At 40.9% G+C, this 25,451-nt stretch overlaps 1 protein-coding gene and 1 long non-coding RNA gene across 3 annotated transcripts in view; both read right to left on the bottom strand.

The window, feature by feature from the left end:
• HACE1 (HECT domain and ankyrin repeat containing E3 ubiquitin protein ligase 1) overlaps nt 1-1,355 on the bottom strand; it is a 53,913-nt gene extending 52,558 nt beyond the window's left edge. For both annotated transcript variants that reach the window (XM_056343090.1, XM_056343091.1), the window contains exon 1: nt 1,154-1,355. In XM_056343090.1, coding sequence (XP_056199065.1) covers nt 1,154-1,229 — 76 coding nt within the window. In that variant the 5' untranslated portion in view covers nt 1,230-1,355. The remainder of the gene's footprint in view (nt 1-1,153) is intronic.
• A 502-nt stretch (nt 1,356-1,857) lies between these two features.
• Nucleotides 1,858-5,850, bottom strand: LOC130151996 (uncharacterized). Its single transcript, XR_008822837.1, has 3 exons — nt 5,594-5,850; nt 3,542-4,234; nt 1,858-2,645 (listed from the first exon to the last, which is right to left on the bottom strand). It is a non-coding gene; the product is annotated as an uncharacterized LOC130151996 (long non-coding RNA).
• Nucleotides 5,851-25,451: the final 19,601 nt, after the last annotated feature.

Here is a 25,451-nt window from a genome sequence, read left to right as displayed (position 1 = left end):
CGGCTAAACTCAAATTCAGAATTAATCTGCCCACACTAATACTGGAGTAAATTTAAAGCAGCTCCAACTGGCACATTGTGCTAAGCATTATTCATATTACCATCATCAATTAGTTGAACTGGTGCTATTACAATATTTCTGTAAGTCTGAGCTCACATTAACAATGTAGTACATCAGTTTTCACTGCTGCCATTCAAAGACTTACAAGAAGCAGCAAAATCCGAATGAAACTCATCTGTCAATCTTTTGAAATTTATGAGCAACTGCACCGGCAGATATTGAAACTGTTGACAGATGACAAGAAGGAAAGGGTGCAGCAGCTCAGCGTTGGGGGAAGTCCATAAGCAGCTGCCAGGAAGTCCCAACAGGGAACACACAGAGAAAATAGATTATTCCCTTTTCTCCACCGTCAGAGATGAAAGCTGGCAGGCAGACAGCCAAAGTGACTCATCTGTAAAAATAAACCCTGAAGAAAGCACAACGACAGCATGTGACTCACAAGAACAGAAACTTCTGCATATCTCAAAAGCTTTTGCAGAGGTAGCCCTCCCAAAAGCTGGATCTGGCTGGAACACTAAACTGCTTGCCTAAGAGCCTGAAACTGTATTTTCAAATCCATCCCGATATGGAGTGGCTAGCCCAAGTGTAGTAGTTTAGAGAAGAAAAAAAAAAAATTAGGCTATGGCCAGTGACACCTTTTCAAACAAAATTCAGCACTATAAGAAACAAATTAAAAAAAAAAAAAACCACAAAAGAACTGCCATCACTAGTGCGTCATCGACGAAGCATCTAACGAAGGCTTTAACACGGGACAACACGAGGGTTCATCACCCCAGGCCCGGCGGCAGCAGCGAGCTGGGGCACCCGCGCCCCGTGACAGTCACCGCCGTCCCCCGGCGGCGGGGGCAGCGGGGGAAGGAAGCGGACGGGGGAAGCAGCCGCTGTGGTTATCGCCACCACAAACAAGAACGGCTCCTCGCAGGCGGATGGAGGGACCGGCTTCCATTCTCCTGAATCTCCTCGCCCGGCGCGGGCGGAGGGGCACGCAATGGCCTCCGGCTCAGCTCACCCGCCGGGCCGGGCCGGGGAGGCCGCCGCGGCGCCGGGACAAACCGCCGCGCCACCGCCCCGCCGGCTGCGTCCCCTCTCCTACCGTCCGGCAGCTCCACGGTGCGGGCGCGGCGCAGGGACCTCGTCAGCCGGTTGAGCTGCTCCATAGCTCTCTCCATCCTCGGGGCGCCCAGCCCGGAGCCGCTAACACCCCCCGCTGCCGCCGCCTCTCCCCTCAGCCCATCGCGGCGGTGGCGGCGCCGAGGCTGCCCAGGCCGCCGCCAGCCCCGAGCCTCTGCACATGCTCCGCGGCCGGCCGGCTGCGCGCAGGCGCGGTGGGCGGGGCCGCGGGCAGGAGCCGCGCGCTGTCAGTAGTCCGCGCCCGTTTACCTCAGTTGACTTTTTTCCTTGGGGGCAAAGGAAAAGGGATAGGAACGGGGAGATAGGGATAAATTTCCAAAACTTATGGAATACGGGTATTTGAACATCTTATTTAACAGCTTGTATCAGTTTTTGAAGAAAATAATGCCTTTTGAAATCATGTCGATTGACTGATCTTGTCAGTGGTGGCTCGGGGCCTTAGTTTCCTCAGAGCTACAGGTGGCAATGGCGCCCGGCAAATGCACCTGAGCGGGAGAGGGCAGCTCTGCTACCATCTCTGCCCTGAAGAGGGCTCACCCGTCAAGCTCCGGGAGCTTTAAACTTGAGGGGTGACTGAAAATGAAGTAGGAAACACAGAGCAAAGATGAAAAGTGTGATTGACTTTACTAGCACTTTCAAAGTAAACACAGGAAAAGGAGGATTTAGGAGCTATAACCTTAAAAAAAAACCGAAGCAGGACTTCATAATAGAAATAACACAGAGTATGACACAAGAAGCAAAGAACAAATGTTCATAAGTTATCTGTTGAGATTTTTTGTTTCAATTGTCACTCCCAGCTACAAAAAGCAGATAAAGCTTTTGAATCCAAAGAGAAGTTGCTGTACTCTGAGAACAACCTAGGGAAATATCAGTTGGGTGCTCTCAAGCTAGCTGTGCCATGTGATCTCCCTCCGAAGACTTGTCAACACTGAGCTGAAATGGAATCCTGGAGGACTGGTTGGGTTCATAAAAAGCAGGTGTAGTACCTGCCAGTGGGGGGGGGGGGGGAAGAAAACCAGGGGATTTATCAGCAAGTCTGTGTAACTTAAATTCCAGTGAAATCGCCAGAACAAAACCTGTAGACACATAGCATTGTGCAAGGGAACAACTGCCAGTGTGAGTCTATCAATTAATTTCTTCCTCTGGCAGGATAATACATGTTGTCAAGTACGAAGAAATACCCTGTGTCAGGTATTATGGCTTTAATGCTTCAGGTGTACTTAATGTAATCTTGGCAAGCCCAGGAAATATGGGTTACATTAAAATTCTGTACAGTGAGAATGTAAAAATGGTGAAATAATCATACCCCAACAAGCTGTTAATTAATGATCTGCTTCCAAATGCAAGGACCTATGTGTCCACAAGGGTCTGTCGTAATCTGATCCTGTGTAACTGTTTCATTCTGCAAGACGTTTCAGTGAGATAATACCATAACATGTTCCAATGACTCCAACCTGGAAGCATAAATCAGAGAAAAGTGATATAAAAATTGGAAAAGGTTCAGAAAGGACAACAAGGACAATCAAGAGATATGGGTCAGATTCCATATAAGTGGGAACTGAGTTAGAACTGTGCTATCTGGAAGAGAAACACAGGAAAGGGTGTATGTCCTGCAGTTCTTGCCAAACTCTGGTGATTGCTGAAAACTGCCGTGGTAACACTAGTAAAGATCATAGAACGAACATCCACAGAAGACATCTGTGACAGTTTGACCCTGGTCAGACAACAGGTGCCCACCAAAGCCACTCCATCACTCCTGTCCTCAGCTGGTCAGGGGACAGAAAATATGACAAAAGGCTCTTGGGTCAAGATAAGGACAGGGAGATCACTCACCAATTACTGTCTTGGGAAAAACAGACTCAACTTGGGGGGGGGGGGGGGGGGTATTGGTTTACTACCAACCAAATCAGAGTAGGATAATGAAAAACAAAAATGAAATTTTAAAAAACAGCTTCCCTCCACCCCTCTCTTCTTCCTGGATTCAACTTCATTCCCAAATTCTCTACCTCCTCCCCCCAGGCAGCACAGGAGGATGGGGAATGGGACTTGCAGTCAGTTCATCACACATTTTCTCTGCCACTCCTTCCTCCTCAGGGTGGGCTCCTCACACTCTTTCCCTGCTCCAGTGTGGGGTCCCTCCCACAGGAGACAGTTCTCCATGAATTTCTCTATGAGTCTTTCCCATGGGCTGCGGTTCTTCACAAACTGCTCCAGCGTGGGTCCCCCATAGGTTCACAACTTTTGCCAGCAAACCTGCTCCAGCCTGGGCTCCTTTCTATTCACAGGTCCTGCCAGGAACCTCCTCCAGCACGGGCTTCCCTTGGGGTCAGAAAGTCCTTCAGGCATCCACCTGCTCTGGAGTGTGGTCCTCCACAGGCTGCACGTGGAAATCTGATCCAGCGTTAACCTCCATGGGCTGCAGGGGGACAGCCTGCCTCACACCTTGGTCTTCACCACAGGCTGCAGGGGAATCTCTGTTCTGGCACCTGGAACACCTTCTCCCTCTGCTTCTTCACTGACCTCTGTGCCTGCAGAGTTGTTTCTCTCACACAGTCACACTCCTCTCTCTGGCTGCAGTTGCTCTTGCACAGGGTTCCCCACCCCCCATCTTAAATACACCATCCCAGAGGCGCTACCACTGTCACTGCTGGGCTCGGCCTTGGCCAGTGGCGGGTGCATCTTGAAGCCGGCTGACGTTGGCTCCACCGGACATAGGGGAAGCTTCTAGGAGCTTCTCACAGAAGCCCCTCTCTGTAGCGTGCCCCCCCCCCAGCTATGGAAACCCAAGATACAACAATGTAGTTGTATTATCTGTCTCAGGAAGCTCCTAGTTGTCCTTAAATTGTTTGGAGGTTAGACTTAGCTTTGATACTAGAAAGATATTTCCTGATAGCCATTGCAGTAGTAGAGTAGCTTGTCTGAGAAGACATATGATTCGATAATTTGCAAGAGAAGCATGTGAGAGGAGTGATGTAGATCCTTTGACGTTGCTTTGGGATGAAGAAATGACTGGATGACCACCTTGGAGTCCCCTCCTAAAAATCTGTGGAAAATACTAGATATTCATTACTTATATCACAATACTACTGAACAGTCTTTGAAAGAGAATCCCCAATCCCAATAATAGGCAATATACGTAAGATAAAAATATTCAGCACGTGAGGAGGGTAATTTTAAGTGAAAATACGGAATTGTTGAAGAATAAAATTATACAGGAGTTTTAATATTATAGCAAAGGGTGATGGAATACTGTGAAAATGTAAAAAGAACTATTCCATAGTTCAAAAATAAACGTGCCAAATACCCACACCATTGTAAAAAAGAACTCTGTGTTAATTGGTGATGTGCAAATTTTCTATTCTGAAAATGTTAACGTTTTAACAAAAATTAAGCTTTACCTTTAATATATAAAGGAGGGTACCAGCCAACAACTGTCTTTTCTCAGCAAAATTAATTACTTGAATGCAGTTTTAGTAACTCTTGGTTTGCTAGAAGTACGATTCTACTGGTTAGCATTTCATGGAATATTGTAAGATACTAGAAATAACCTGGTGTACTGCAATACCTAGTTCCATGTAACAAATTTAAATAGCTGACTGCTTAAAGTTTACTTTTTTGATCTGTCAAAAAAGAAGAAAAAGAAAGATTAGCATCCTGCGTCAGTAAGATCCTGTCTTGAACTAATACCTATGAGGCATGTGGTGGCTAGACTCCAGTCTTCTCTAAGAAACCATCTGATAGCTTCCAGTCCTTGTATCAAATTTATTTTTCAGTGTTTTTTAAAAGGTAATTGAGATGTTGATTATGCAGACAAGAGGTGAATTTAACACACCCTGATGATAAATGAAAAGACATTGCGCTTCCTAGGTATCAGACTTAGTTTACAGATAGCAGATAAAAATCAGAGTAGGTGTTTAAATACTAAGACAGCCTTTAACAAGGGAAAAAGAAGAACAGAAATCAAAGGGAGGTTCAGAGGAGGAAAACAGTTGCTAACCTGCCTACATATCATTTTTAAAAAAAAAAAAACAAAAAACAACAAACACAACCATATAATAAAACTGCCTGATCTTCAGAAAGCTCCTAGGTACTCAGATGACAGCCTGAAGTCCCATGGTCGATGATAGCGGTTGAGATATTCCATCTACAAGTCAGTCAATTAAAATATCTGGAGAATGCTGAGAGGCCATACACAGTGGAGGACCTTTGGCACTGGAATTCATTGTCTCCATTGATCCGATACCCTAAATAGCAACTTTCAAGAACTTTGCAAAGTCCTTCTGTCTTCTCAAGCTTTTGTTTGATTAGTGATTGAAGAGTATTATTTAGTTTTAATTATGAATGACTGTTGCAGCACTCTCCAAACTATCAAGCTGCAACAAGGTCTTTTACCACCACATACCAACATACTCTTCATGCCAGTCCCTCTGCTGCCTTCTCCTCATCCAAGGCCCACTCTCTCTTCTCTTGCTTCTTCCTCTCCCTGCTTCTTCCTCAGCTGCTCTCTCTTCACTGGCTCTCAACCACTTCACAGAACCAGCCACACCTGCACCTTATCTACATCAGCCAACCCTCTGCCTCTGAAGCCAGCCCACAGCTGTATATTATCAATGCTAATTAACCCAGCTTCATTCCTCGAAAAATTACAGTTATTTACAGCTGTTGGTTTTATAGCTCTGTAACACATAAAACGAATTAAAAGCAGAAAAAAAAATTTGAATATGATGGGCACACATCTGGTCAATAAGGTTTTATTACCTCCAAAAAGTTACAAAGAGAAGCAAGAACAATGGTCAATGATGTGGAATGGCTTGTCTGTGAGATAATGAGACAAGACTAGGACTCTTGCATATGAAAAGGGTGGATACAAGTGGACATTATAAAGATTTATAAAATCTTAAAATATTATGAATATGGAGAAGGTGACTAGGAAATGAACTTAACAGGCAACAAGCTTAGAATAAATGTGTTGCCGGAGGCCAGGGTGCAAGATATGTTCCAATGCAAATTAAACAGTTCATGGAGCACTGGGTCATCAGCAGATTTTAAGCATGATGGGTGTAGGTGCAACATGACGCAGTTGCTGAACTTCAGACTTCCACAACCAGGTGTGGAAACCAGGTAAAGAATCACACTGTGCACACTTTGTTCTGTAAACTCTTAAGTATCCAAGAGATGTAAGAGGACGTATTCATCACCCATCATGGTCAGACACAAGAAGCCAGACTGGCCTTATGTGGTATGACAGTTCTTACCTGGAACAGCATGTGCTCTGTCCTGGCATTTTTAAATCCATGCAGATGCCTTTGCTGATCTCCACAGAAGAGCAAATGTGCCTATCCCTGTGTCACCAAAACAATGCTTTCTCCTTCCCTTGTTCACAGGGTTCTGCTACCTGGATCTTGCCACATTTTCTTCCTTCCTTTCCAGACCAGCATGATATTGTTGCCAGGACAATATTTACCGGCAGCACTTGTACAGGACACTTTGTCTAAGTGTGGAGGCTTGGGTGTAAGATGAAAAATGGGTCCTATACACACCTTTTAGAGCATAAAAATTAAATACTTTTTAAAATACTATGTGAAAAATGTGATTTATTTTGCTGCAAATGCTTGATGGAGCAGAGGAGCCCTTACAACAAGAATGTTAGCCAAATTTGAGTTTATTACGTGTTCTGGCAGATAATGGAACAAGCAATCAGATAATGAGGTGTCATCACATTATTCATGGTTTTGAAATCCATCCCGTGTCACAGTCTACCTCTACTGGTCCAAAATATTCTATAGCTGTCTTTTTCTCTTTCTTATTTCATTGGTATTAAGAAAGAAAAAGGACCAGCTACAGAATGTCTCCATACTTAAGTGTTCCTTAGAAAAATTATTTGTAACTTCTATTTAATTAAAATAAGCAGTATAATGTAATTCTCCCCTCCTTGGTCTTCTGTAGGCGAGTTGGCAACACTTCACCCTCAGCTTTGCCAAAGGCTGCTGATGCTGCTAATAGAAACAAACACTATTAGTGTGCTATTAAACAGTGACAATCTGTGAGCATACCCAGAGCTTTTTCCTTTTATTCCAGGTTTCAAAGAACTAAGGTTGTTCAGGGGCTAAGATCAGAGCTTACTCCAATTTCTAAATGGCCTTGCTAGGGTAGAGGATGAATTAAGTGACCTCTTGAACTCCATTTCCTTTTGTGTGTGTACGATTCTGGGTACATTAATGGTAGAACCACAACATGCATGAACAACTACTGTTTGCCTTTTTTCATCATAACAATCGAAGAAGAGAAAAGTAAGGAAACCTGAGAATATATGTCCTTTCTAAATTAATGCCTTTTGAGACTCTCTGAGTGCAATGATATTTCAAGGGTATACCAGTGCCACAGGACGTATTTGGTGACATCTTTTAAGAACATCACAGTAAAGGGCTGAAACAAAAGAAAAGCATTAAGGGTATGCAATTAATTGCAGCATGTTAAATTTGTTTATTTATATATATATATATATATATATAAATTCTTATGTATTTAGCTTCCAGTTCAGTGCTAAACACAAAATATATTCAGGGATGCATGTTCAAAAGTTAAAGGATTGTTACAGCAGTGATATAAAATCCTTAGTAAATTTTGTTTTAGAGAATGCTTTATAGTCGAACACTGTGTGCACTGTGATCTGCATTCAGCAGGGTAGAAATGCTACTAGAGAGCAGGTGGGCACTGAAGAAAGAAAAACATAAGCTATTGCTCTTACGTCAGCCAGTTGCTTGAGTTTATCATGTTTTTAAGATTTTTCTTAGTTCTTCTTGGGACACAGGATGGATAGAAACAGTAGCTATTACCTTCCATGTTGTCACAAACTGCTCAGGAAAGAAGGAAAGAAGGATACTTGATACTACTTGACTCCTTTCCCTAGCACTAAGCTCCACAGTCTCCCAACCCTAAATATAAGGTCTTCCTTCACCTAAATACAGGGTCTTCCATTACCTATATCATGAGCTCTGCTATCCAGCCAAACAGCTTGGGTTTTATCAGGGCAGGAAAACCAAGACCTTTTCCCCTGACTCATAAGGGAGAATCATCAGCCAAGCCCCTTGACTAATTTTGCGCCTGCATTTTTTGACCCTATTTCAGGGGGTTTTGCGCAAACTCGTTCTACCTGCCAAGATATTCCCAAACAGATAGGATAAATTGATGGGCATTTGAGGCTTTGAAGCCTTATTCTTTCCAATGTAGCAGGAAGAAGTCTACAGTGAAAAGCATTTCCTGAAGTCTAACAACTCTTTTGGTTGATGACTGTACAAAAATTCAAGGAAGGAAAATCCAGTGGAAGCCCAGAGGCAAACCAGATAGTGGTAACACGATCCCAATGGTCAGTATCAGTGGTCACAAATTTCAGTATCACTTTCAGAGGCTGACTTAAATTCCAGATCCACACAGCTGGTTTGAGGGCTGCATAAATGGCTAAGGGTCTTTTTTTTTTAGTAGACTGTAGCAGACTTCATCGTTAAAAAAAATCTCAGCTCAACCATATGAGCTGGTAGTATGTTCTGGGAAATTCTGATTTGAGCAGCGTGCTTTTCCAGTGGTATTGCAACTGTCCATGCCTATATTGACTGCCATGGAGAACTAAGCAACTCCAGATGGTAATTAATTCTAGTTTAGAAATTAGTATCACACAGGGATGAAACACCTTCTGAAGTGTCTGTAAGACACCTGCAGTAAGACTAGGTCTCAAACTGAAAACTTTTACATGACTAAAATTAGCTGACAGTAGTAAAATCGTCTAAAATTAGTTACACCATGAGAGAAGTCATCAATAATACTTTCAAAATTTATTCACTTCCATGGTGTCAAGGGAAAATACGTCATCCCAAGGAAAGACTAAGATTCCCAGCTTCCCACTTGCAGCTTTTAAGTCATTTGCTCATTGAGTGCAGTCAGCAGAGTTCTCTTCAATACTGAAATAAGCAGACACCAATACATCTATCCATTGCACTCACGTATCTAAAAATGTCATGTTCAACCGCCTAAGAGCAGTTGGTCAGATCTGTCTCTTGTGATGAATGAAAGCAAGTCAATTATCAGTCCTGCAAGAGAAACACTGTCCCTGGGCTTTACAGGAAGTTCATTGCTGTGAACATTCTCAGGGGAGACCAGAGATAGACTGTGTTTCTTTTCAAAACAATTAAAATTGTGGAGCTTGTGGCATTTATTTTGCTATGAGCAAAATCTTCTTTGGAGACAAAAATTATTTCAGGATCTGGAGGAATGCAGATTGTTGTCAGAAAGAGAATGCAGTACCAAGTAAACATTAAAACCTTCAGCTCTTTCACTCTATTTTTCCTTTGTACATTCTTCACACAGACATACAAAATTGTAAGAATTTTAAACTTGTTAGCCTACAGCATAGAAGAAAGAGAGAAATGGATATTGATAGTTGTATTTTTAAATCCCCAGAGAAATTTGTGGCATAAAGACTTAAGTGAACTTTGGATCTGGTTTTGTTGCATTTTTTCTATCATTACATTGATAGGTCTTCACAAAGAGTCTTCTCTGGAAGACAGTGCTGAGCTCAAGCATCCGGTCCTAAATTTGACCTTTTTAGCATCACTGGATGCCAAAATGTAGGAATTAATTCAATGTATGGGAAAGCGCATTTCAGCTATGTGCTGTTGTCTCCTTTTACCATAAAAAGAGATTCTACTAAAGTTCATATTCACTTCAGCAGGCTCTATTCAGTTACTGGCAAACTATCAGACAGGACTACTTGAAGAAAAGATCAAATCTCTTCAAAAAGGAAAAGTATCATTAAATATTTACAAATAGGTAAAAAAGTATATTTCCTTTTATTTTGTCTGCCACTCATACTGGAGGAGCTGATAATGTGGTAGCTTATGTTTCATCAACAAATGAATTAAAAATCTAACAGAGCATATTTTTATGGGATGCTCCAGATAGGCAGGCATGATCCAATGTGTTTCCCTTGCAATTCCATTAGTCTTGATTCCCTTCCCTAGCAGTGGACTCACAAGTGCAATTTGAGTTCTTCCTGGAAGCTGTGTTGCCAGCAGAGATTTTCTTCTCCGCTACATTGCAGTCTTAGGAGTCAGCACATCTTCGGAGTGTGGCTTGGAGGTTTTTTTCCCAATAGCCACGTGCTCCTTGCAGGCTGAGCCAGCTTCTTCTGGACACGCCAACAGACTGTTGGAAACTGCCTTCATCTTCTATGCAGGAACTTGCCTGTGCTGAAGATGTGGCTATGTAACAGAGGACCTTTGCAGAATTATAGTAGAGATCAACTTAATTCATAGAGAGCTACTTCAGCTGCCTTCCTCTTTCCTATGTTACCACCAAAGAACATATAACATACAGAGAACGAGTGCATGTTGCTTTCTACCTGCTCTTGAGAGGACAGCTCTTTTTGTTGGATATATGCTCTTAGGGACTGAGGAAACCAGATCAAGCCACTCCAAAGAGAGAACTGTGCATAATCGCAGTGGAAACAATGATAGAGGATCTATATATATCTCTGTGACTTGCACTACTACTGCAGCTGCGTGTCTGTCCTATACACTAATTCATACAGCTGTATTTTTAGTACCTCTGACCATGTAAAATGCTACTACACTGAGACAGTAACCTTTTCAGGATATATTAGCTGTTTAACATTGGATAGATAGGCTTTATACATATATACATGAATCCTTGTTTTTTATACATATATACATGAATCCAGATTATTTTTGCATTCCAAAATCCATCTTTAACCTTGCTATCAATAGTATTGAGGGTAGAGAAAATGTAACATTAAGCTATTTCACTTTTATCTGTTATCTGGACTGGAAATCAATTGTTCCATTTGCATATCCATCTTAAAAACAATCAATGCAACCTCACTTTGTTGTCAATGGGATTTATAAGACAATAATAATAGTATGGATTATGTCCACATTTATTTCTACTGTCAAATGATATGTGAGCTTGGCTGTGTTCCGATTTTACTTCTGAGCCTCATTATTTGTGATATAGGTGCCAAAGCAATACTAACAGAGGTTGTAGGGTTGTGGTTTAACCCCAGCTGGCAACCAAGCCCCATGCAGCTGCTCACTCACTCCCCCCGCAGTGGGATGGGGGAGAGGATCGGAAGAGTAAATGCGAGAAAAATCGTGATTGAGATAAAGAACAGTGTAATAGGTAAATCAAAAGCTGCGCACACAAGCAAAGCAAAGCAAAGCAAGGAATTCATTCACTGCTTCCCATGGGCAGGCAGGTGCTCAGCCACTGCCAGGAAAGCCGGGCTCCATCACACGTAACGGGTACTTGGGAAGACAAATGACATAATGTGAATGTCCTCCCCTGCTTTCTTCTTCTTCCCCCAGCTTGTATATACTCAGCATGACGTCATATGGTGTGGAATATCCCTGTGGTTAGTTCAGGTCAGCTGTCCTGGCTGTGTCCCCTCCCAATTCCCCGTGCCCCTCCAGCCCTCTCACTGTCAGGGCCTGAGAAACTGAAAAGACTTAGTATAAACATCACCCAGCAATAACTAAAACCATCAGTGTGCTGTCAGCATTGTTCTCACACCAAATCTAAAACACAGCACTGCCCCAGCTACTAAGAAGAAAATTAACTCTGTCCCAGATGAAACCGAGACATGTAGTAGTAGTAGCAGTAGTAAGAATAAGAAATCTCACAAAATAAGATGTTATTTCTATGTCTTCTCTTATTTTTGAGGAATATTATTGTATGTTAAAAGATGCTGGTTTTATAATCCCTTAATGAGATTTCTTAAAGCCATTTTAATATCTTCTTTTACTGGACAAACATAGTTCCTTAGGTAATACTGAAAACCATGTTCAAGAAAAGTACAAATTGTGTATACTTTGACTGGGTTTCTTCTCATTTTACTATGAAGAGATTTCATCAAGGGGGGAAATTCACTGAGAAAAGGCTATGAAAGCACTGCAGTTGCTTTGATTCTGCCAACTGACAGGTAAGTAGCTGTAGGTCGGACATCAGAGACACTCCCCATCACTTTTTCTGACTTTATCTGCATGGTTGAATTATTGAATTTTCCTTCTATTTCTTTCCTGCTTTGCTAGATGAACTATACAAAATCCTGGTTTCTCTTTCTGAGACTTATGACAGGGCTGCAAAAGAGCTACAGATCTTCTTTTAAAATTTCTTGTAATTCTAATTAGAACTCAACATAAGGTTAAAAACATTATTGTGTGTTTTAATGGCCCACATGATTTACACTCACTCTCAACATTTCTAAACTAAAGGACCATCAGTTACAGTTTGTGCAGCATCCATTTCTATTCTCTGTGGAGCAATTAGCACTACTTGACACCTACCTACATTTCCTTAAAGCTGAGTTGCTGAAATTCATCAGTAACAAAGCATCCCGTCTTGAAGATATATTTTTTAACTCTCTCTTTGTCTAATATGGCCATGCTTCTGCTCTGAAGAAACTGTCAGTTCTGTTAATTTCTGCTACATTTCTGTTGTACTAATTTTTCAAAAGGAAGTTTTGCTGTGCCTCAGAACAAATCCACAGTGCTCAAGGATGACAGTGAAGATACTTTAAACTATGTTCATAATGTCATAGCCCTTAACTTTGGCATATCTTTACTGGAGCTTGAAAAGCGTACAACTGTGTCTCATATTTAAAAAACAGCATCGCTCTTTTTCTAGTAAAACCCGTCTTCTGCACAAAGCATTTTTGAGCAGAAAATACTAAAGGAGTGTAAGACATAGACACAAGCCTTTGTTCTGCTAATCATTATGCTCCTCTTGGTATTAGCCTCGGTGCAACCAGCGAAGAGCCAACTATTTCAACATCTGCTTGGGCAAAAAGAAGTTGATAATCATTCTGTCCTTGTCTGTCTAACTTTGGGATGCTGTTCTTGTAATATTCCTGCTGGCTTTTACGTTTTCCCTACCACTTCTTCGGTTAGTTGTGTTTGCAACTTTACTCTGTTCAGCTGCAGCTCAGTACAGATGTGAGGGTTTTCCCTCCAGATAATTATGGCAATTTCTGCATGTTCTCTCATGTTTCTAGAACATGCATATTTGCAGTTCTGCAATAGTAATCATGACTTGAAGTCCTGTAATTCCTTATCTCTATACTCAAGCAGAGATCACAGTAAGGAAACCTGCAAGGTGAACAATGCTGAAATACTACATTATATCCTGAACCATCTAAATGTATTAACTGAACAGTGGAACTAATGATTTTGTTGCATTTGCTGCAAATTTAGAGTTTACAATATACTGAGATTGTCATTATCTACCCCTGTTTCAAGTCCTCATTAACTGTCAAAATTGCATTCAGGCTGACACTATTTGCTGTTATTCTAGAATTGATTCTGTTTTGAAGGACAAGCAAAATCTATTAATTTCTTCCAGATCAACTGATTTCCTCCTTGGAAGTGTATTAAAACTGGGTTAATTTTAGCAGTTGGGAGACAACGGAATATTCTGTCACTCAGAAAATTTCAAAGTAACTCTTCTCTTAAGCAAATAAATGAATGAATAAATTATATACACATGAGAAAATACTGGGTTGATCTCTCATTACTTAACACAGTAATAACTGGAGATAATCGATCTGCTGTTTCTCTGCTACTTGCTGGTGATGCTATGTGGGTAGACTCCCCTTGGTATCCCAAACCTCCTGTAAAGTATGGATGAAGAAGTTGTTGATGCTTGTGAACAAGCTAATAAAGTACCAATAGAAGATCAAAAAGTTTCAGATAAACATACAAACTACTTTCCAGCTTTATATCAACATATTGCAAGTTGCAAATTGCTAAGAAAGGCAATTCTATCTCTAAAATCAGAATATGAAGATGTAGCCTCATATAACACCACCCCTGAGATGTAGCGATTGCTACACTCTTTGAACTGGCAATAACAGTATTTCATGCTCTGAAATGGATCCTATTTTGCAGACATTGAAGGCGTGTCTTTTATGCTTGCACCACAATAAAATACATGATGAAGCCTTTGGGAACACAGCAGTGCTCCCAGCAACTATCTTGACTAAACAGATGCAGAGGCAGGCCTTGCTACACGCATGCTACTGGACACTGGTAGCTTTTAACTCACGAAAGACAAAATATCATTAGAGGGATTTTCAAACTAAACTATAGATCCTTGTTACTCCAGCCAGTGCCTTTGTTTACTGTTCTAGGGTAAGATTATTAACAGTTTTAAAAATATTTAAACTGATAAATAAGAGTGTGTAAACAGAGACATGTTAAAGAGGGCTGGGACTGTAGTGGTAAAAATGCTTTTGTACATTAACAATTCAAACCATAAAGCTCTTTTTAAAAAAAAAAAAAAAAAAAGAAAGAAAAAACCAGCAAATTTTGATGCCAGCATTACTTCTTTTCATAGCTCCCTGTTGGGGTTAATGAATAATTTTCAGAGTCGTGTGGCTAACACACAATCAGTGACACAGAGAAGATGTACAATAGCTATTGAAGCCGGGGAGAAAAATCAGTGTTTTCTAAGAAACTCGAGCAGGCGGCGGCATACAAAAAGCAACCACAAGATGTCAGCCTTAATGAGTTACAGTAGCTCGTTCTGATTGGGTCCTTCCTGATAAGATAGGGGAAAACTATGTATCATGTTGAAAAATTTGTGGAGAAAGTAATCTAAGAATAATATTCTTAGTAGTCATAAGCATGGTCAGAAAAACGAATGATCAGCTCCAGATAAGTCCCTATGCACATTTGTTTCTACTAGGAGAAAAGCTGAAGATTTAACCCTTCTGCTTGAGACTCACAGGAAGGACATAGCAGGGATTTGTCACTCCCCACTTGCCCTTTTTTTTATACTCTTTCTCTAAGCATCTGCTGTCAGATGGACTTTGGACTTTTTCCTGTAAAGCTATTTTTATTTTCCTGGTATACTTGACTATGTTCTCAACCTATGGGTCTGAACGCTTGTAAGATAATAAGAAAGTAATTTTCCATTTCCAGTCCAGGTTTGGAGACATTCAAGTGACAGATATTGATCGTTTTTCCTGGAATACTTTGCAATCTACTCCCCCATATTTTGCCATTTGAAAGCTGACAAAGGAATTGTGCTCTCAACTGCTTTTTTTGAGGGACACTCTATTTGCCTTTAGCTACTCACAGTAACAATGTTCTTGCGTCTGATACCAATTGCTCACACTAGCCACGTTTACCATTAGCTACTGCCATCAGTCGCAACCTCCTGTTGTTTCTGCTGGTTGTTGACACTGTGCTGCTTCGCTCTACTCTGTTCTGCCACAAAACCACTGACTGCTTCTGCCTCTCTGCTCAACCCTTTCTTTTTGCAGTCCCTACAGTCTTTTAGTTGTGCTTAAGAAGTTCAGTGATAGCAGGATCTGCACGGAGACCTTGCAACATCAGTCAGATTTCCCAGCAGGATCTTACCCCTGCTCTGAAAAAAAAAAACCAACCAGACAAAACACCAAAAGATGCTTTGATCCAGATTTGCTTTTGGTTCCTTCATTGTGGGATGCGATGACAAGCTGCAGCATTTGCTCCCTCAGCAATCACACATAGGTTGCCCAGAACACAACTAAAAGCCTTACGCATCAACTTGTAGCTGAAGTACCCCGAGGCACCACAACACTTACCAGGAAATTAAGCCCTGAACTTCTTGTTCCTTTGCTGGCTCTCAGCTTGCTGCAGGCAGGCAGGGCTCTAGGCTTCTGTCTTACAGGATTCTCACACAGGCTGTTGTCCTCCCCTGCAGCTCACACCTCCAGCTCTACAAACCACTTAACCAAAGTTGAGCAACTCTTGTCATTCAGCTGTTAAGTGAAAGCACTTTTGCTAAAGTTACTTTGGCCTTAAAATTTAATTCTCCTGGTGTGTCTTCAGGTTTCATAATGCACTGTTTGATGGTTGCCAGTCTCCCTTGGGGCAATTTGCTTCTGCTTTCTGAAGAGAGCAGGCATCCTAATATGCAGATTAAAGATGCTGTGGTGCTCAGCTGTGGGCTTTCCAGTGGTAGGAAGCCGACAGAGAACAGTGGCACCACCCCGCAACTAATCCTACCCCCAAAGCAGGGACAGCCAAAATGCACTCATATAAGGCAAAAAGGGAGATGCACTTGTGTGGAGCCTCCAGGGGTCTGAATCTGCATCCCATAGATGAAAGTCACCTCCCTTCTGGGACAAGCGTGTCTGCAAACGCAGGTTGTGTACCTGGTTGAGAGATGACTCATGTTCTTCTGAGATCTGTGCTTTGTAAAATGAACACATTATGGTAGGATGTTTCAAAATTTAGGAGGGAAAATGTTTGAGGATGTTAAAGCTTCTTCCTGATACATCACTTGTTATAACAGTATCCTTTACTTATAGCAATCCTTTGCAAATATTAAAAGTAAAAGGTGAAGGATGAAAAGCTGTTGTTTCTTGTCTCTGTCAACCTGTCTTGTAATTTGTCTGGAATCTGTCTGGTTTTAGGTACAAAATCAGTTCCTTTTGTCTGGTTTTTGGTACAAGATCAGTTCCTTCCTATATAGTCTCCTCTCTGGAAAGCAACTAGACATATTGACCACTATGGCAGTCACAAGGGATATAGAATCACAGACACAGGAGTTAACATACATTGATTTAGTACTCATCAATTATTTTGTAATGAGTACACTGGAGAAATGCAAAATATCAGCAACACAATGTAATACCAGTACTTGTCTAAAAATATATCTGACAGATACTTTCTGCAGGAAGTCCAGTGCTTCCAACATACAAAAATCAAATTTTCAGACCAATCAGTTAATTTTATCTATATATATCAAAATTTCTAAATGCAGTCTATTAGAATTTGTGATTTAACTAGCTTGTTAGTGTCACCAAATCGATTAGTGTAGCTCCCCAGCTCTTGTACCAGAAGCTCCTGGAGCATGTGGTTTCATGGGTAATTTTCCATTAGTCAGTACAACCCAAGCTCAAGTTTCATTGAAGATAGCTAATAGAGTTACTGTATTCCATTAAAAGAGTTTTCTTTCCTTACCTGATGCTTAATCAGCTTCTTAAATGTTATTTGCTTGTTCACCTGTTCTCAGTATGTGATTTTGTAGTTTTAACATTTTAAGACAAAGTTCTAGATCGATGTTTCTTTCAACATCACTTTTAACCATTGACAGTAATGTTGATAGATGATGTATACCTTCCCCCCATGGCAAGACGCTGATTCACAATCCATTTCCTGCTCTGCATTCCTAAGCTTACCCATTGCATTCCTCATTTTCCTATTCTGCCACCTTATTTTAAAAACTTGCCCACCCATAACCACTACCCTCATCCTTCTCCTCTGCATCAGCTCCAAGAATCACTTCTGGCATTCAGAACAAACTTACGGGCAGAAAACAAACAAGCCCAAGCCCCACAACACGTGCAGAGTTACCAGTTTTCTGTTGCAGTCTCATTTTCCTTCTTGTATTAAGAGCGTTCCTCAGAGGGCAGGCTGTGGCTTAGTAGAGTGCCTAAAGAGCTAGGCAGGCAAATGGGATGTTATGTACTTTAAGATAAGGTTTCTTTTCAAAAGCTCATGGCAAGGCCATGGAAGGATAGGATTCGGGGTGTCACCCTGGTTTCAGCTTCCAAAAAAGTCATAAAAAGCTGTTTTTACAGATTTCTTTGTTGTGCTTTCCTGTACTGCATGAAACCCATCTCTGGATTTTGAAATTTTCAGCTCTCTCAACATCTTCATCACCCACTTTTTTCTCCCTGAATTTGGACACATGACAAGGTTCCTGGGGCTTGCTCCTTCCTTGAAGCACTGGATCATGCAACAAGGGACCTGCTGAGGGGCAAAACTGTAGCTGGGGAATCTGTTTTCCAGCACATTCTGCCAGTTGCTCCTCAGCATTGTGGCCTCCCTTGTTGTCCTTGCCATACACACCTGGTCAGTTGCACTTGGCCCGTGGAACTCTGGAGCCAGAAAACAGATGCAAGTTAGCTGGGGATATGTCCTGGAAATAGCTGATAGTTTGGTATCATGGTCTGGGAACATGGGACAGGGGGAGGTGGAGCAAGCATCATTTTTAAAGGATGATTTGACATATCTAGATTTGAGAGGAATCTTACTCTCTGTTACTCTTTAAACAACTGACAAACCTTGAGCACTAGAACACAAGTATGATAATAAATGGTAAAATTATTGGTTTTTCTTATTATAGGAGGTTTTTTTTCTTTCTTATAAATCTATCATTGGGTTTTGCCTGTTGCCAAAGATTTCAACTTTATGAGTGAAAGCAGTTTTGTATATGAAGAGTTAATAATCTAAAACATATATATGGTTGGGAAAAATAACTGTAAAGAATAGCCGGTCTTGTCACCATTGCATATGTCATCATCTCAGTAACTTCCTTGGAGCAAGGAGGGGGTGTGGATCCTGGGAAGAGGGGAAGGGGTGTGCAGGACAAGAAGCAGAATTTTTTATGTCATTCCAAGCTATTATTTTAGGCTGTTATTCATTTCCCTCTTTGGGATCTTTGGGGCCTCCTAAGAGGTATCAGTGTGATTAATGGTCTACTTCTTACTCTTTGAAAAAAACCCTCCCTATTTATAGCTCAGCTTTTCTGAAGACGATGTGTATATAAAAAGATTAACCCACAGAAAATGAAGCTATGATAAAAACAGCTATGGTAAAGTGCTAGAAGATGTAGCCTTAGCCAAAAAATGGCACATAGACCATTTGGCACGGTTTTCTCATACATTGATTATTTGTAACTTGAGTTACAGAAGCAAGGAAAAGTGACACTCCCCAGCGAGCTGCTGCCTGTAATATGCATGGGATGCCAGAGAGGGCACCTGACAGTAAAGAACGAGGGCACGGTACACCCATGATGTTAGTGTCCCTGTGGGACAAGAGGACAGGAATGTACATGAAACAGCAGCAGCAGAAGGCTACCGGGAAATAAGTACTATAGAGGCGTTTTAATTTATTGCCAGCTGCTGTTTTCCAGGGACTGGAATAATTTTCCGATAAACAAAACCAGCAAAGCCACTACACATCCTGCCTACACTGCAGGGCTGCATGAAGCACCAGGACCGTGCTCTGCAAAGCCCACCCAGAGGGACGGAGCAGAAACCTTCAGTTCTGAAACTTTCATGTGCATATGCAAGGACCTTTAGGGCGTGAGGTCAAGAGCCTTCTGAGCTGTCACATAAAAATTTCTAAGGCAGCCTAGCACCCACAGACTGTGCTTGACTTCTACTTGCCTTGGCAAGTTTCACAGCTGACACAACTTAAACTAGGTTGTGCTAGAATAAGATGTGCCAGATCTCACATTAACAGTATACTGTATTACCTACACATAAAATTATAGATTATGACAGACCTATGACAGACCACTGGCGTATTTTCAGTTCTTGCAATGACCTAGTTTCTGACTGTTCATAAAGCAGACAATAGCTATTTTAAGCTGAAACTTTGATTTCATACCATGCTTAAATAATTAATCAAGCAAAAAAAATTATCATCTAAACATATTCATCTACAAAGATACACGCAGCCATATATATACAAGAGAAATATGTTATTTGTTGTCTCTGTCCTTACAAAAAATCTCTTCAATAAAATTGAAACAGAAGTTGAGTAATATTTTTTTTGTCTGTTTTCTATTTATAGCAAGGGCATCAGCTAATGAGCAGAATATTCCCCCTTGTGAGTAAGGGAATCAGAATCCAGCCATAAAGGAATTGATATCTATCTATTTATATACAAATTATGCCCTTGTAGAACATTGGGGAGATATCTATCCCCATGCAAGGCCTAATTTGTATGTGAGTATGTATGTTAAAAATTCTTTAATGTCTTATTAAGCAAAATCTGGTTTCTGGATATGCTAACTCTGCAGAACTTGTATGCTCCAATGGTTTTATGTCTGTGTCTAATCCTGATTATTCCTAATCTTAAATCAGAGAAAATCCTCTCTTCCCCTCTGCAATCACCTGATCATGATTACTGGATTACCTTATAAATACTTGATTGTTTATTACCATGAATCATCTTCTTTAAATATATATTTTACATAAATAGGGTCTGTCTTTCATCTTCTCAATCCTAAGCACTGCTGTCTTATGTGTCCTAGGTATTCTAGGTCCTATGCTAGTTGTGGTAGAAGGAATTCCCAAGCCTCCCACAAGGCATGATCTCCACACAGGCACCATCTCTTTCAAGGGCAGGCAGCAACAATGCCCCGTGGTATTTGCATGGGAGAACAATACATTTTCCTGGGCAAATCAATGCAGAAGAAAGAACAAATAGAACATGTCATTGCACCACTGAATACTGTGGGCAGTTCTCCCCCCTCACCCAGGTCAGAAAGGATATAAAAGGATGTCAGGGATGGTCAAAGCTATGAAACTGCTGCCGTCTGAGGAGTTTCTACTCAAAGACAAAGCTATGGGTGAGAAGGAAGGTATAATAGAGCTCTGTAAAGTCAGGAGTAGCACAGAAGAGGTACACACCAAGTTGATTATAAAGCATCAAGCAAAATTTCCAGGCAGCATTCTTAATATGAACAAAAGCAAGGGTTATTTCAGATAGCACACAGGAAACCGGAACTCTTGCCACAGGGCACTGTGGTAGCCCAAAGTATAGATGGATTCAAAAAGCAGCACCTAGAGAAGTTCCTAGAAAAAAGTTCATCAAAGGCTTTTAAGCACAAATTCCTGGATACAGCTCTGTCTCTAAAATGCCAGTGGCAAGGCCAGGGGAACGTACCAGCTATCACTATATGCTTTACATGCTTTAGTGAATCATGCTGATCATTGCTTGAGATTAGGATATTGGGCTCAACATTTAAATTAGTAAAGTCATTTTTATTATCTATTCTCCAACAGAGTTAATTACAGAGTTAATTGTTAATTACTGCCAGGCCATAATTTGCATTGTCCATTATATAATTACTTTCTACTGGCTGTTTCATAAACTGTCGGTCTGTTTTAATGTGTGTTAAGTAATGCAATTAAAAATTATAACGCAAACACTGTTTACATATTTTTCCTATGACTCAGACGTTTGATCCTTAAACATGATTAATCAAAAATGTTTAGATCTTTGCCTTCTTTAGAGGCTAATAACTGAGGAAGAGTGGTAGCACCTCATCAGATATTGGCCTGCCAGATATCCAAGATGTGCCGTTGAATACATGCTAGGGACAGTTTTAAAAGAACAGAGTAAAGCTTCCATGCCTGTTGTTAAAGGGATATATCATCATTACTGTAGCTCAGAGCTGGATTAACTTTGGATATAGAAAAATAGCTTCAGCAGCTGTGTAAGGTGAGTTTTGACTTTGGAGATCAGTGTTTCACAGGGGGAAAAGATATTCTAACAAAGTGTCTACTTACAACCACATCTCAGGAATTAATGAAGTCAGTCTGACTAAGCTCGTGATTCACTTCAGTTACAAGATGGAAAAGCTTGACTTTATGTAGCTCAGGACCCTAAATTAGACCCTTAGTGAGTTACAGAAGAATGGGCATCAGTGTAGTAAGTTGTGGGCACCTGAAGTCACATAAACTTTATTTGTTTAACAACCTGATAGATCTTTGAGCTGAGAAGTTTGCCCTGTTGCTTTCCACCTGTTCACCACACCTTGTTTTGTAGGTTTTTTTTCATATATCTCCTTCCTACCTTCAAACCCTGGCAGAGCATTTATGACTCTGACAAGAAAAACACTACACTAAAACTATACAAGGCAAAGGAGGGTTTTTTTACTTCTTAACCACTGACAGCTTGGCCAATGAGCTTGTGAGGATCTGTACTTGTTAAGTATTTTCCCTTCTGTAGGATATAAGTTTAAAGTAATACTGCTGTCAGCACAACCTTAGACTTAGTTAAAGGTCTACATCAGCTCTCAGTCAGCCAGGTTTTATTGCTTCAACTTCCTTTTGAACAAATCTGTGCCATTACTGAATCCTCAGCCCACAACAGAATAGCCTGGGATGTATGCATAGAGTGGTTACAACATGTATTAGTGGAAGATACCTTGACATAAAAGGTCATCTCCTGGTTAAAGGGAAAAAGAGCATCTTAAATGTAGTCCTATGAAATTTTGGGTTCCAAATATGGCACTAAACCAGTTCCTAGAAATGCTGGAAAGGAGTCCTGCAGTTTATTTCATTCTTGAGCTCATTTGTACATTAATATCTTAAGTAATCATATTAGCAGAATATATATGTACCAAATTATGTGCCCACAGGAGCTGAGGGCACTGCAATTTATCATCAGTGAGGTGGAAATGCTAGCTAATTCAGAGATGCGGGGGCAAGCAGTGGAACTGTTAACATTGCCTGAGAGGCCAACTAGCATGGAGTTATAAGAGGACAGCAAGATGAGCACTGCATCTTGGAAACGTGTAGACCTCCAAGCATATTGCCTTGGCATTCTAAAAGCATTAAGCTTTCAATTCCCCTGCATCTCTTTGAGCACATGTTGTTTTCTCTGACTTTGTGTTCCATGGTGCATAAACCAGTAGCCATCCCTAAGTGTTTGTGTGTACCAGTGCAGGTGGTGAGTTCCACGGCACAACTGAATCTTCTCAAATATGTGGTCAAGGAAGAGCTGTCTGTGAATAATTTTTCGTATCCTTTTTGTACCTCAAAGACCGAAATAAAAAGCCTTCCAGGTAGCATCTTGTAGATATATGAGTTGCAGGGGGGAGGACTCAGGTGAGACACAGGGCAGCTGAGGAAGAAAACTCATCCTTGGTATTCGTTACATGTTTTTCAACACTTTCCCACATAAGTCCAGATAATTGACAGGCTTCAGTGCAGAGATAATAATACTGGTTAAACAATTTTTTTTTTCTTTTCTGGCTGACTTTTTGGTCTTACTTTTCAGCCAGGTCCATTAATGAAAGTTTCAATGGCCAACTGCACAAGCATAGACTCTGGTGTAATGCAGGGAAAGATGTAAGCAGAAAACTTAGGAGTCTTGCTGATGTAAATTTGAAAGTGACCTTCCACACCAAATGGAAAAAGAAGAGAAAAAAGAGTTATTAGTAAATTTCACCAAACCTCCAGCCTTCTCTTGTAATTTCAAAATATTTTTGAGGAAGGGGTTTCTGTTTCTTTTTTATAAAGGAGAGCTGATGACCGACTTCAAGAGTATGCAAAAATCTGACATGGTAGAAAGGGCAAGAGAGCAATTTCACAGTTATGAAACATATTACTGCTCAGCAGTTTCTTTTCTGTTGAAATTAATAATTTGGTCATTGCAAAACCTGATTCCTGTAGTATTTTATTGATAGGTGAAAGTTATAATGCAACAGCAGAACAAAAAATTCTTTAATACTCCCTTTGAAGAAAAAATAATTGTAGTATTGATCAGTGCCACAAATGATGGAAAGATGTCTCTAAAAGAGATGGGTTGGTGACATTTCCTACTCTGGATCATCCTTTTCTGGAGAAGTTTGCTCTCTCTATCTACCTCTTTGACAGAGAAAGCTTTGTCTCCAACCCTTCATTACTTCAACCAGAGCTTTGAATTGTCCAAGAGGAGCACAGCTGTCATGATACTTCAAAGGTCAGGACATAATCTGTAATGTAGGTCACATGTTATAGATGAATTGGTTCAGAAGTCAGCGGAACAATGGTACTTCAAGAAAGTTTGTCTTTAACTACTTTGGTGTCTTTCATACATATAGCAAGTGGTTGTCCCAAGTTTCATTTACTTCATGGTCTGTTGCAGGTTTCTTTGAGGTTCCAAGAGGACAGGAGAGTTGGTCTGCTACTAGACCCTTCCTGGTTAGACAGAGTTTTTTGGACAAAAGTTAATTGATCAGCAGCCGTTACACAGTTTGCACAGAGCTTGCGTGATGGCCTGCCGGTTTTTCAAAGAGCAGACTTATTTGGCATCAGTGAAAGTCAGCAGAAAGAGTATCCAACTTCATTTAACACAAAATTAAGTAAGAAATGGATAAAGGATTATTTAGTTTCTTCAAAGTATATTGAAGAAAGGCTCTTGTCTCGCCTTGCTGAATCCTGGGGTAGACATATTGGGAGGCTGAGACAACAGCAGCATTGTTTGATGGAGTCTCTGGAGAGAAGGGACAATTAGCTTTACACAAAATTTGGAGGATGTCAGGAGTGCCTTGGGGTGGGGGAGGAGGGGCGAATGAAAGAGCAGCTTTATTTCAAAGAGTTCGATTTGCTCTACTTTCTTCTCTGTCAACAGGGATTCAGCAAGAGCATTCATGCAGGAGAGAGCAGGTGACAGGACTGCTGGCTCTGGGAGGGGGCAGTACTGTCACATCTCTGACTGCCATTCCACATACAGCTCCCCACTGAATTCAATTTGTGGTGATGAAGTAATTTGTAAGGTGTCAGTTCCTGGCTCTACATTGCCTGTTTCTTAAACTAATTTAGAAAAAAAACCACCAACAACAAAAAAAATCACACACCAAAACAAAACCTTTGTGATTCTTCCCATGATGTTCCTTGCACTTAGTAGTAGCTCTCTACTGCAAGGCCATTTCATTACCCTTTTTCAGATATCTCCCTTAGTCTTATTCCATAATGCCTGCAGAAAATATGACAACAGTTAGATTACTGGTGTGCTGTGATCACTGTTAATCTCATTGTCTCCTGATACTTTCTTAATAATCTTTATTCTTACTTTGCATTGTAAACTCTTTACTGAAAATACCAGGGGTTTTTTTTTTCCTCTATTTTGCATGAACTCTTACACAGACAGACTTGTCACTTAGATAGGAAAAAAGCAAGCAAGAAAAAGGAATTCACCCCACATTGTCTAATTCACCTATTCTCTCTGCTGCACTCACTTTTTAAGCTCTAGGTCTCCTTGAATAACAAAAGTTGTAGAAGACTTGCATGGCTACAGTTGAGCTATCATGAACAGAACCTGAGGGATGAATCAGTGCAGGAGGATGAAAATCTCTTTTAACAGACACTTTTTTTCTGACCATAGAGATAATGAACGGGAAAAGCCTTTATCTCCTCCTTTCCTTATTTTTGCTATTTCCCCCTCACGGTTGCTGACTGGTTAGTTAAACAAAAGAAAAGAAAAAATGGAATCCTTTTTTCTTCAGACTTCCAGCTGTGTTAGCATATCTGTTATTTAGATGTTCCCAGGTCTGGCACAGCACAATAGGATGGCTCTGCAGAGCTGTATGAGACTTGTCTCTCCTTATTAAGTGTCAGTTTGTGGTTGAATGGCAGAGGAATTTATAAGCAGAGTTAGATATGCAGACCTGGGAAGGGCTATAATGAAGGGTAGGAA

The sequence above is a fragment of the Falco biarmicus genome, chromosome 6, assembly GCF_023638135.1.
Source record: "Falco biarmicus isolate bFalBia1 chromosome 6, bFalBia1.pri, whole genome shotgun sequence".
Taxonomy (NCBI): domain Eukaryota; kingdom Metazoa; phylum Chordata; class Aves; order Falconiformes; family Falconidae; genus Falco; species Falco biarmicus.
The sequence above is the reverse complement of the archived record's forward strand: the minus strand, read 5'-3'. Positions and strand labels throughout refer to the sequence as shown.